Consider the following 13,481-nt stretch of genomic DNA (forward strand, 5'->3'; position numbering starts at 1 on the left):
GAAAGGTAGCAGAATACAACAGTCACTAATATGGCAGTATGTAAAAATGTGATGTGTAACCGATGTGATTCTGCAATCTGTATTTGGGGTAAAAATGGGAGTTCATAACCCACTTGATTCTAATGTATGAAATATGATTTGTCAAGAGCTTTGTAATGTTGTGAACATCCAATAAAAAAAAGAAAGTTTGGTTTTGTTGTTTTAATTAAAGATACTGGGACATTCAGAGATGGAGGAGATATTATAGATATAGATGGAGGATATGGTAGATTGAGAAACTGGTGAGAATAAAAGATTCAAAAATAAAAAAGTAGAGTCATTCCCCAATGAAGTATTGCATTTAACTTTGTGTGTCTAAGCTACTACCTACTGAAGCATTGGGCTTGAGATATGGTTAAGATAGCCCTGGAATTTTCCCTTTAGACACTTTGTTTTGTTAGATGTTGAAGTTCTATTTATGATTAAATATAACTGTTACCTTGTGAATACTTTACTTTCTGAATGAATTTACTTAATGATTAAGGACAAGAAGACTAATAAAAACTTATGTCCTGTATTTTTTGAGTTCTTAGCTCCTTTTGACTTCCTTGGGGATAGTCACTCATATATAATAGGACAGAGTGAGGGGCAGAGATTAGTCTGAAGAGTTGACTCCTGCATTGTACAGCTCTTTATCCTGCCTTGGCTTCTAAACCTGCTTCATTACTATATCAGAATTGAGACTTGAATGCAGCGTGCTAGTGATTCTGATTTTCTAACTGGAACTGCAGGGTATTATAAACTTTTCCTTTTAGCCATTGTGTACTGCTGTAGAATTGACTATGGAGCCAATGCCAGTTCATCCCTTACTTTATATTTCAAAACAAGGCTGGGTGTGGTGGTGTATACCTATAATCTCGGTGACTTTAGAGGTCAAGACAGGATGCCTACAAGCTCAAGGCCAGCCTTGGCAATTTAGCAAGGCTCTATCTCAAAATAAAAAGAGCTGGGGGGTTCACTCAGTGGTAAAACACCCCTGAGTTCAATCCCCAGTACAAAAAAAGTACATTATATGTTTATATATAAACTAGGTTTGGTGAAGCAAGTGATAAAGGGAGAAGAACAAAGGAACCTGCCTCCTAATACTTCACAGATTCACACAGCATCAGAACAGGAAGCGATTTAGAGATCATGAGTCCACCTCTCTCCCTCATTATACAGATGGTGAAGCTGACATTTAATCGCTGATTTCTTGCAATTTCCGGGATAAGCAAAATTAAGCCAATTTTGCCTGACCTCTCTGCTCTATTTACCTCTGTAATACTTATGTGAAACCAGACCTCCTTTTTCCTTTGGAATGGCTGTAAGGTTAGAGAGAAATGAGCTAAATGATGTGATGGAATTTGCATCCAGCATTTATTGTGATGATAGCCTTGAGTTTCGGTTTATTGAGAGAAAAATGTGATTGTTTGCAGGACATTTCCTTTCCCTTCCCCATGGATATAATTAAAGGTTTAAGGAAATTTCAGATCCTGGAGTTGGTTGAAAAGACAAAATTTGTTATTTCCTTTCACTTAAGAGGTCTGAGATCCAAGGATGATTTACCTAGCTGAACAAAATAATCTGATATTTCTAAATTAAATTAAAACAACAGGGAGATAAGACCTCCATATGTGGAAAATGAAGTTAATAAAAGTGCTGCCTGTTATGACTTGGGTTCTTGCTTGGGGATTTCTAATATGAGGGAAGGTCTGATTAAATTTCTTCTCATTCTTTCTGTATTTTCATCTTGCTTTACAAAAATGTGGTATGTGATAAAGTGACAACAGAGTCAAAGAAATGTCTCATTCTACTTTACCCCATTGTAAATTGAACTGACTTACAAACATGTGTAAAGAACTGCATTCTTGGGGACCCTTTGTCGAGAATGGCTCCTGCTGGTTTCATTGTTCTTGTGATCTGAGTTTGAGTAAAGAGAAGAATGCAAGTTGGGAGGCAGAGAGGAAGCTCTTCTCCTATCCTCCCTTGAGTAGGAGGAATTAAGATGAAGGAATATTTTCAATTATTCTTTTGTTCTTAAAGATGAAGTAGAATCACAATTGCTAATCAGGGGAAACTCCTCAAACTGCTATGTTATTCATACAGCTATGTCAAAACCTTTGGTAATAATTTTAATGAAGTTATCCTTTACTAAAATATTTGCATTCTAAATATTTTTGCTAATGAGGTGCATTTAAAAATAGGAATAATAAAATAAAGGGGAGATGAAAAAGTACTTATACATTTAATTGTATTTCTGCTTTATGAACACATTTTTCTTGTTGCTGTGCATAATATTGCTCAGAGTTTAAATGGTTGCTTCAAGAGTACAAACAATGCTGTATGAGACCTCTGACTTCATGCATTGCTATTAGGATCACAGTGGCAGGGCTGGCCTCATCCATCTCAAAACTCTGCCTTTTAAGTGAGTGAGTACAGAAAGGGATTCAACTGTGAGTTGATCATATGCTGTTGATGACCATAAGGAAGCCCAGAGTTGTTATAACTGCATTTCTGACTACATTTCATTTATCTCATTGCATGTATATAAAATCTGGCAATTCAATTGCTACTTTACGATGCAAAGACAAGTTAAAATAACCTTTGAGAAAGTTGTAAGAATGTGAGTAAACTACAAAAATAGATAAACTGAGGACATTTTCTTTATACACTTACATATTTTTTAGCTCTTATAAACATGGAAATACAAACTTCCATGACTGACCACCTAAAGGAATCTGACCTCTTGCCAAATTCTTCATGTTTAATTTGAAACATACATAGACATATTTAAATTTTATCTTGGTTCTTATTCTGTCATATGCAAAATATGGTGAAGCTAAGTATTTTGTTTCAGGAATATAAATCACAGGGGTTTCTTTTTAAGGAATCCATACAATTTTATCAGATAATTGTAATATGAACTTGAGGTTATACACAGTAGACAAACGCTCTGCTAACATCTTATTCTCCAAGAGTTCAGACAGATTTATGGGGAGTTTATTTTATCCTTCTCATTATAAATCTGAGCATTCACACAGCCACTTAAACAATTCTAGGTCTACATGAAATAGCACAAGATTAACATTTGATGTTAAATATTATTTTTATTCTTGGACAAATTCCAAAACCTTAGTGTTAGTGTTACTGAAGTCTACAATAAATCACTGATAGAGCTGAAATTGGAGCCAGTGGCTTCCTGCCATTGGATCCTATGGGAATTATGATATGGAATACCATCACTACTTTGCCTCCTACACTCTAGAGACCAGCAGATTCCAGCCTAGTTACTGACATGGAAAACAAAAAATAGGGTCAAGTAACTTTGACAGAAAGTCAAGATACTTACAGATTACTTTTCATTATGATTCTAATATGAAATTTGTGGTATTTATGGACATGTACAGGGTCAACCAGTTGCACAGTGGTTCAAAATTGTAAGGAATTATATCATTTGGACCAACATCTCCCTAATACCTGCCCTCTGCCAAGTGCCCCAGGCCCTGGTAGCCACTCACTCTCTAGTTCTGTTAGAGCAACATTTTAAGATTCCACGTATGAGTGAGATCATGCAGTATCTTTCTGTCTCTGGCTTATTTCACTTAACATATCACCCTCCAGGTTTGTCCATGTTCTGGCAACTGATGGATCAAAGGGTACAAACTTTCAGTTAGGAGTAAGTTCAAGACCTCTACTGTACATCATGGTGAGCATAGTTAGTAACAATTGTAGTCATCTTGAAAAATGCTAAGAAACTGGATATTAAGTGTCCTTGCCACAAAAATGATAACTACCTGATTTCAGCATGCCAAAATGTATTTCAACAGTATTGTAAACATGATAAATCGATGCATTTTTATCATTGTTTAAAAATAATAAAATTGTATCATTTGGAGAATAGAAAAGTCCCATATTAAATTTTAAAAATTATTTCATTTTTAAATTTTTCAACTTCTTTAAATATTGGGATATTACAAAGTAGATACTGGACAGTTGTGTGATCTGTTTATGATGGAAATAATTTTGGGTTTATAGCAAAAGGGAGTATAGTTTTAAGTTATAAATCTAAGCTGTGGCAAAGGAACTTTAGATACAAGAGTCAGGAAATCAGGTTTTAAGTGTAAATTTTGCCACTGGTTAATGTCTTATATATTTCAAGAATTTATAATCTCTCTAGGCTACTTCTTTCTGTGTTAGAGAAAATGGATTTTGGATAAGATATTTGCCAAGTTCCTATTCATCTCAAAGAGTCTATAATTTGTTTAATTCCAAGACTCTATATTCATTCTTAACCTCTCTTCCTTTACCATCATTTTGACATAAATAACCTTAAATTTCATAACCATAAATTTCATATTGCTTGTGTTTTGACAAATATTATGTTTCTAGTATTGAGAATAAGTGCTAATTTTAGAGATGCATCATTTGAAGTGTCGATGACTTGATTTTCAAGTGATATTAGTTTAGGACATAGCAAGCATTGTTGTTGATGGTAGTGATAGTGGGTTGGATTGAATGATCTATGTATTTCCTTCCAGCTCTAAATGTCTATGCTGAGGGAGAAGGCAGTTGTGCAGGATGATATGTAGCACTTAAAAAAGATAGCATCCTGTGGTCTTGAATTCAGCAGTGCTAAGAAGGACATGACTGTTGATTTTAAACTTTTTTTTTTCTTTCTGGAGTTATCTTGATTAGGAAACACTCAACACTTTTAGGCAATATTCCTAGAGCAAATAAAAAATCTTAATGTAGGAGATTATAAAAAACACAAATTTATTTATTTATTTATTTATTTATATTTTTAGTTGTAGATGGACACAATACCTTTATTTGATTTATTTATTTTTATGTGATACCAAGAATCAAACCCAGTGCCTCCCACGTGCTAGGTAAGCACTCTACCACTGAGCCACAACCCCAACCCCAAACAATAATTTAATATGAGGCGCATGAAGCCAATAGAGGATGATTTTCGTTAATATCCATTCTGCTTGTTAGATGATAGGTAATGGTATAGATGTGGGAGTCATCCAGAAAAGCATTTCATCTCCAGCTCAGGAGACCTAATCTGAGTGATTTAAATAGATAGCTAATTAGATGTACATCTCAATTTTAGTACACTCTTAGGCTGAAGTTTTTAGTTACTCTCGGTGATTGTTAGCATACCCTATTTTCACTGTATGTCAGTCCTAGTATTACCACTTGAGAATCTGAAGAGAGTAAGAGGTCTTCCTCTTTAAGCCTTGATATCATTAGCACACTCTTTGCTCATCATTTTCTGTCGTGTTCCTCCTCATCAGGGAATCGCTGATGGGTCCTCAGACAGGCCAGTCTTTGTTATAGCAAAAAGTTACAGCTGAGAGGATTCATTGCATGGGCTTCATTAAGTAGGATGGCTATGAGTTCAGCCTTGCTCTGCTTGCTTTTGTGCCTTGCAGGTTCCTTAAGAACATCTGAGCTCAACCCTTCCTGATCAAATCCTTTGAGAAATCTCTTTTCTCTTCCTTAAACTTACTATATTTTCACACTAGTGCTCTTAGCTACTTCGGATTCAAAGAAAGAGATTCTTTTTTTTTTTTTTTAAGAGAAAGAGAATTTTTTTTAATATTTATTTTTTAGTTTTTGGCAGACACAACATCTTTGTATGTGGTGCTGAGGATCGAACCCGGGCCGCACGCATACCAGGCGAGCATGCTACCGCTTGAGCCACATCCCCAGCCCCACATAGATTCTTTTTAAAAAACATTTATTTTTTAGTTATAGTTGGACACAATGCCTTTATTTTATTATTTATATGTGGTGCTGAGGATCTAACCCAGGGCCTTGCACATGCTAGGTAAGCACTTTACCGCTGAGCCACAACTCCAGCCCAAGAAACAGATTCTTTACCTTACATTCTTCCCCACCTTTGGCTTTCAAGATTTTCATTCTGGTTGGGCAAGGAAGCACATGCCTATAATCCTAGCAGAGGCTAAGGCAGGAGGACTGTGAGTTCAAAGTCAGCCTCAGCAACTTAGTGAGACCATGTCTCTAAATAAAAAAATAAAAAGGGCTGGGGATATGGTTCAGTGATTAAGCACCCTTGGGTTTAATCCCTGGTACAAAAAAAAATTTAAATCTGTCTATAATTTTCTTATTTGATTTGTTCACCCATTCCTAATGTCACCCTCTACAATGGACCCATTTTCTCCTGCTTACTAGAGATTTTAACTTTTATCCTTCATCAGTGTTGGCTCTTAACCTCAAAACTCTATCACCAATTATATCCTAACCTATAGAATATTCATAGACTATACTGAGTAAAAGCAATGTTTAAAAATGATTACACCTAGAAAGCATGATATATATTGCTTGTGTTTCGATAAATATTATGTTTCTAGTATTGAGAATAAGGGCTAATTTTAGAGACGCATCCTTTGAAGTGTTGGAGACTTGATTTTCAAGTACAGGCACAAACATGTAAGTATCAAGTCCTCTTTTTTTTTTTTTTTTTTTTTTTGGTACTGAGGATTGAACTCTGGGGCATTTAACCACTGAGTCACATGCCCAGCCCTTTTTAGTTTTTTATCTTAAGATAGGGTCTTGTTAAATTGCTTAGGACCTTGCTATTTTGCTGAGGCTGGCTTCAAACTTGTGATCCTCCTGCCTCAGCCTCCTGAGTTGCTGGGATTCCAGGCGTGTGCCACCATTTTCAGCTTCTTGATCTTATCTTAATCTCCAAGTTGTTCATTTAGTATACAGAACTAGATGAGACCCCCATGCTTGTCTGGGAGAAGTAAGGATAATGTGTTTCCTGTAATCAAGAATACAAATTTCACATCTGTCTGCTCTATAGTTTCCAAATGTTGATCTTAAGCCTGATGCCAAAATGACGACATGGTAATCATCTGGGTCGCTTTTTCAAAATACTCATGGGGCTCCAGTCTCAAATATACAAATCAATGGTTTTGGGATGAAGCCTGAGTATCTGCATTCTTAAAGTTATCCAGGTGATTCTCAATGCACAGCCAAAATTGGTGAGCACTTAGAGAACTTTTAAGAATTCCTCCAGTCAGAATGCACCCAATTGCTATGTAAAATTATGATGTTCTAATAAAAAAGAAACTAAATTGTGGTTTGAGAATCCAAAAAGTCTTCTTCCATCTGCCTCTGACTTTCCATAGAAGAAAAGCAAGGTGATCACCATAAAAAATTTTCCCCTTTTAGGCTTCTTCAGAATAATTCCCTAGTGAATAGTTGATTAGTGGTAATAATACCTTGTATGATTTAAATTTGTTATAGTGAAGGATGCAGATTGAAGCCAATCTGAACAGGTAAAGCAAATCAAAGTATTAATGTGAGTGTCCTGAAGTGGATCTGTATGAAGTTTTCACTTTCACAGACCCACATTTATGGGGCATGTAGAAATCCTCTACCATTACCTGTAAATCAATATGAAGTTTTCTTATGTTGTATTAGCTTCTACACAACTTACAACACCTTCCTAGACTATGGCTTTGAGAAAGGAATGCAAACAAAGTAGTAAAGTTTAATTTGCAGCAGAAATAGTAACATTTAGAGATTCTATATTCTTAAAAGAATATTAGATCTGGAGTAGAGAGGATGCTGACTTGATTTTCTTCTAGTCTACAAAAGTAATGGGAATGGGGGCTGGGGATGTGGCTCAAGCGGTAGCGCGCTCACCTGGCATGCGTGCGTCCCGGGTTCGATCCTCAGCACCACATACCAACGAAGATGTTGTGTCCGCCGAGAACTAAAAAATAAAAATATTAAAAATTCTCTCTCTCTCTCTCTCCTCTCTCACTCTCTCTTTAAAAAAAAAGTAATGGGAATGATTGGGCAAATCATCTTTTTTTTTTTTTGTATGGCACTTTGGATTGAACCTAGCAGTGCTTTATTACTAATCTACACTGCTAGCTCTTCTTGTTTTTTTTTATTTCGAGACAAGGTCTTGCTAAGTTGCTGAGGCTGGCCTCCATTTTGTGATCCTCCTGCCTCACTTCTCAAGTCGCTGAGATTATAAACATGTGCCATCATACCTGGCACAAACCAGCATATTTTTTTGAAAAATTTTTAATTTGTTTTAATTAGTTATACATGACAGTAGAATGCACTTATATACTTCAATATATCATACATAGATGGGATATAATTTGTCATTTTTCTGAGTTTACATATTGTAGAATCACATTGGTCATACAGTCACATACATACATAAAGTAATAATGTCTGTTTCATTCTACTATCTTTCTTATCCCCACATCCCTTGCCTTCCCCTCCTTTCACTTTCCTCTACCTAATCTAAGGTAACACTATTCTTTTTTTTGCATTACAATTCTTAATACACATATATCACAATTTTTGTATATCTGTTTATATATAAAGTATGTTGACACCCAATTAAGTCTTCATACATGTACTTTGTATAATGATGTCCGTCACATTCCACCATCCTTGCTCATCCCCTGCTCCCTCCCACTCCTCTTCCCTATTTAGAATTCATCTATTCTTCCCATGCTCTTCTTCCCAATCCCATTATGAGTCAACCTCCTTATATCATAGAAAACATTCGGTATTTGTTTTTTGGGGATTGGCTGACTTCACTTAGCATTATCTTCTCCAACGCCAGCCATTTACCTGCAAATGCCATGGAGAAACCAGCATCTTTATGTGGGTGTTTTTTAATTGCATTATTTGGGGTATTTATCATTTATTAATTTATTTTTATTTTTTTATAATGTACACAATACCTTTATTTTGTTTGTTTCTTTTTATGTAGTGCTGAGGATCGAACCCAGTGCCTCACCTGAGGGGCAAGTGCTCCACCACTGAGCTACAACCCCAGCCCTGTTTACCATTTATTTACCTGACTTTTTCCCTTCTACTAAAAACAACAAAACAACCTGTGTTTACTAAAGATACTTAGAATGCCTTGGCTTAAAATGCTGAAGGAGAAATTAGAACTTGGCTGTTATCTATCATGGATTCAGAAATTGGTAAATTGGGTAAGGATCCCCATTCCTTAAATGCTTACAGAAGTGAAGTTATGCTAGAGAAAACTTGTTTTCATGATTCCTTTCTCTCTAAAGATAATGTTTTGCATAAGTTTTAGACCCAAAATAAGAGTAGGAAGTATGATACATTGTATAAATGATGGTTGTTTCCGTCTCCAATAAAATGTTAAACTATACTGATGAGTTAGGATTTACTTTAGAGCTTCCTTAAAATGCAAAATGTGACTTGCTTTTTAAATCCTTGATTTACATATTTGCCAGAATCCATTTATTATAGAAAGCAAGACACAGCTGTATCCTCCCTGGGGCTGATTGTTCCAGTCAAATCCTTCTAAAACACTAATTAGGAAGATTAGGATTTAATTTTTGTTTCTTAACAACAGAAGATTCTTGTTATAGAGTTAATGAATATACACACTTCCCAGAGTATGTTATCAAAAGGTGTATACTATGTAGTTTTCATCAATGGTTTATTTCCAAACTTTAGTATTTTAATATGAACAGGCTGACTCATTTTTTTTTTAAGAAAAATTTCCAGGGTCACTGAATTTGGGAAGTTATATAAAAGTGAACCCATCACCAAGGTATTTGGTAGAAATTTTTACCACAGGGTAGTAGAAAAACAAAAAACCATGACCAAAAGTAGGAAGAGGTAACTATGGGATCACCACTGTGTAATAGTAATAATGTAATGATCACAATGAAATACATACATATAATAGCTTGATAAAAGAGGACACCAAGGAAATCATGTTTTTGAGAAGGTATTACAACAAAATGTGAGCTTTAAAGAGGCATGTTCAACCTACTGGAAGTCTTCAAGTTATTTTTAAAAGGCCATATGAGAATCTCAAGGTGTATTTGTTTCATGTGCATTCTGGAGATAGGTGAGGATATACATATAGCTTGAAGTATCAAAGAGCCTCCAATGTGGAATGTGCATGTTTTAGAAATGGAAAAAATACAGGAATATGTGGGAAGCTTATAAGGTAAAATACATCATATGCAAACTGTATTTTAGGCAGGCTGAAAAAGAGAAGTTGATAAAATTCTTTAAAAGCAGTAGTACGTCTTGAAGTTACCTCAAAAGGAACCAGTTTACTAAGGTAGTAGTGTGTCTATTTGGTTATCATAGAGCAAAGAAATTGATAAGAGAAAAATAAACCTTAATGGCCTCTTTAATAATAAGATATAAGGGACATGTTAACTCCATAATTATCTGCTGAAATTGATGATAAGGTAAAACTAGGCAAAATTATAGAAAATGAACAGATATTCTAGGTCCAAAAGTCGATTATAATTTAGCTCACCAGAACTAAATTGCATCCTCTTATATTTTGGCAGAACTCAAAGTTTTAGACTAATAAAGTACTTAAGAATAATTTAATAATATGCTTTTGGGGGAAGGCTTGGACATCTTGAGATGCTACTTGATCAGAAGTATGTCTTCAACATTAAAAGTTTAAGAAGTATAAAAAAATTTCTTATGGGAGTAAGGTTTTAATTCAAAGTTGTATATTGTAAGAAAAGAAAAAGAATATTTCTATATCAGGAAAGGACAGTGAATTTATAAATCTAAGTCATGTCTATACATTCATTAATCTAAAAACCTTTGCTTCATGTCAGATTTTATCAGAGAAAAGTGTTAATATTATTATTCTCCACTGTGAAATAATTTGTGAAAGTTCTTTTGTATATTTAAAAACTTTTCAAAGTTCCTACATTCTGTTTTTTAAAACAATACTGGGCCTCAAACCCAGGGTCTCATGCATGTTAGACAAGTGTTCCACTATGTAGGTTCATCTACCATCATCAGATGAATAATTTACATTTATTTTTTTTTCCATTCTGTAGTTTGTCTCAACTTTATTGTTTCCTTTGCTATGCAGAAGCTTCTTGATATGATATAATATCATTTGCATAATTTTGCTTTTGATTCCTGTGCTTTTGGGGAATAATTCTTTTTAACATTTTTATTAGAGCATTAAAATTATATATAATAGTGGGATTTGTTACGTCATATTCATATATGCACATAACATGATGCAATCAATCTCATTCCCCAGTACCTTTTCTGTCCCTTCTCCCCTCCCCCTGATCTGCTTCCTCTACTGATATTATTATTATTATTATCTTAATTAGTACATTGTAATTATATATGTAAGCAGGATTAATTGTGATATATGCATATATGGGCTTAGTATATTTTGGTAGATTTCTTTCCTCAGCATGGAGAACAGTTCTTAATAAAGGCATAGAATCGCTTTTCAGCCATTGATGAGAATATTTCACACAAATAGGATCCTAAAAATGTGAACAGACAGTTCTTAAAAGAAGAAATTCAAAAGGCCAACAAATTTATGAAAAATTGCTCAACTTTATTAGATATCAGAGATATGCAAGTTAAAACTGCAACGAGGTATCATCTTACCCCAGTTAGAATAGCTATTACCAAAAAGACAAAAACATTTCAGCCATTGATGAGAACATTTCACACAAATAGGATCCTACATTAAAAAAAAAAAAGGATCAGAAGTATTTTATGTTCTTTGTTGCTTAGAATTATAGGTGGGTTTTTTGGCAGGTCTGAGTTGAGACAGAGGAGAGTTCAAAGGTAATATTGAGAGAATGTTGTTTTCTTTTGTTATTATTTTAGGTACTGGGGACTGAACACAGTGGTGCTCTACCACTGAACTACATCCCCGGTCATTTTTAAATTTTGAGATTTAGAGTCTCCCTAAGTTGCTGAAGCTGACCTCAAAATTGCAATCCCTCTGCCTCAGCCTCTGAATGACTGAAATTATAGGTGTGCACCACCATACTCACAAAGAATGCTTATAAAACTCTTCTTACATTTGCATTAATGTTCAAACTGTATACAATCCTTTGCTTTGTTCCAAAATATATCTGATCTTTTGGCATACCTCAGAGACTTTGCTGTATGGGATTGTTAGTGGTAGCACGATCAGCTAAACCCTTTTGGTGTGGGTGATCCAGTAGAATGTGGACCAGCTGGCTGTTTGAGATTACAGTTGTTCTAACAAAGCAATTGTGGAGAAGAGTCAAAGGAGTTTGTAAGCTTTAAAAAAATTAAGAAATGATAAATGTTCAAGGAGATGAAATTTGATCATTACACATTGTATATGTGTTGAATGATCACACCATACCCAGTAAATACATACAATTAAAAATATTAAAAAGTGAAAGATGGGAGGGGAGGGGAGGGGAGGGGGGATAGTAGGGGATAGGAAAGGTAGCAGAATACAACAGTCACTAATATGGCATTATGTAAAAATGTGAATATGTAACAGATGTGATTCTGCAATCTGTATTTGGGGTGAAAATGGGAGTTCAAAACACAATTTGAGTCAAATGTATGAAAGATGATATATCATGAGCTATGTAATGCTTTAAATAATCAATTAAAAAAATAAAAAAAAATATTAAAAAGTGAAGACCTATACAAAAAGTGTTTTTGTCTTATGATTCATTTTCCTTCATTTAAAAAATCATCTGTGTTCTTTCTTCCATAGAATAATATAGCAGATCCAGAAGAACTGTTCACAAAATTAGAACGCATTGGAAAAGGCTCATTTGGAGAAGTTTTCAAAGGAATTGATAACCGTACTCAGCAAGTTGTTGCTATTAAAATCATTGACCTTGAGGAAGCCGAAGATGAAATAGAAGACATTCAACAAGAAATAACTGTTTTGAGTCAATGTGACAGCTCATATGTAACAAAATACTATGGGTCATATTTAAAGGTAATGTGTGTGCTATATTATTTAAGTCATAAGGTATTTTCATTATGTTTTTCTTCCTCTCTTTTTAAATTCTGTTTTTGAAAAGCAATGTCTCAAATTAGGATTTGGCAGTCTTTGTCCTTTAGGCAGAATCCAGCTCCCTCCATTATAGTGCCAAATAAATTGTTGTTAGATTTAGCAACTGTATCCTGAATATATCTCAGCACTCAGCTGTACTCTGTTCTATACCTGAACTTTTGGTTCAGTGGAGGAGCAGAAATGGAGCAGCTGGTTCTTGAGACATATCCTTTGTCAGGAAAAAGCCAACCTTCCTTGGTTCCTGCAAACTCTTTTCAATAGTTCATTCTGTCTGAATCTCAGAATTGATGAAATTTTTAAGTATGTCTCTTATTCCATTGAGTTAAGGTGTTTGCATTTTTCTCTCCCATCAGGTTGTGAGCTTCTTGATGGCAGGCAGTTTAGCTTAACCAGTCTTGGTTTCTTTGTCACAGCACAGACACAGAGTCTGGCACATCTCAAGCACATGATAAATGTACTCATTCATTCATTATTATCCTCAGGAGATTGGTTGTAGGCCCTGCTTCCCAAGACACTAAAATCCCCAGATGCTCAAGTCCCTTATATAAAATGACATAGTATTTGTATATTACCTATGTACATCCTCCCTTACACTTTAAATCACCTC

The 13,481-nt window shown here is 34.8% G+C and overlaps 1 protein-coding gene across 1 annotated transcript in view; it reads left to right on the forward strand.

Moving 5' to 3' along the window:
• The window catches only part of STK26 (serine/threonine kinase 26), a 54,281-nt gene that overhangs the window by 19,757 nt on the left and 21,043 nt on the right, over positions 1 to 13,481 (forward strand). Inside the window, exon 3 of the mRNA XM_081278338.1 lies at positions 12,566 to 12,796. Coding sequence (XP_081134464.1) covers positions 12,566 to 12,796 — 231 coding nt within the window. The remainder of the gene's footprint in view (positions 1 to 12,565; positions 12,797 to 13,481) is intronic.

The sequence above is a fragment of the Spermophilus citellus genome (genome assembly GCF_964194105.1).
Source record: "Spermophilus citellus genome assembly, chromosome: X".
Lineage (NCBI taxonomy): Eukaryota > Metazoa > Chordata > Mammalia > Rodentia > Sciuridae > Spermophilus > Spermophilus citellus.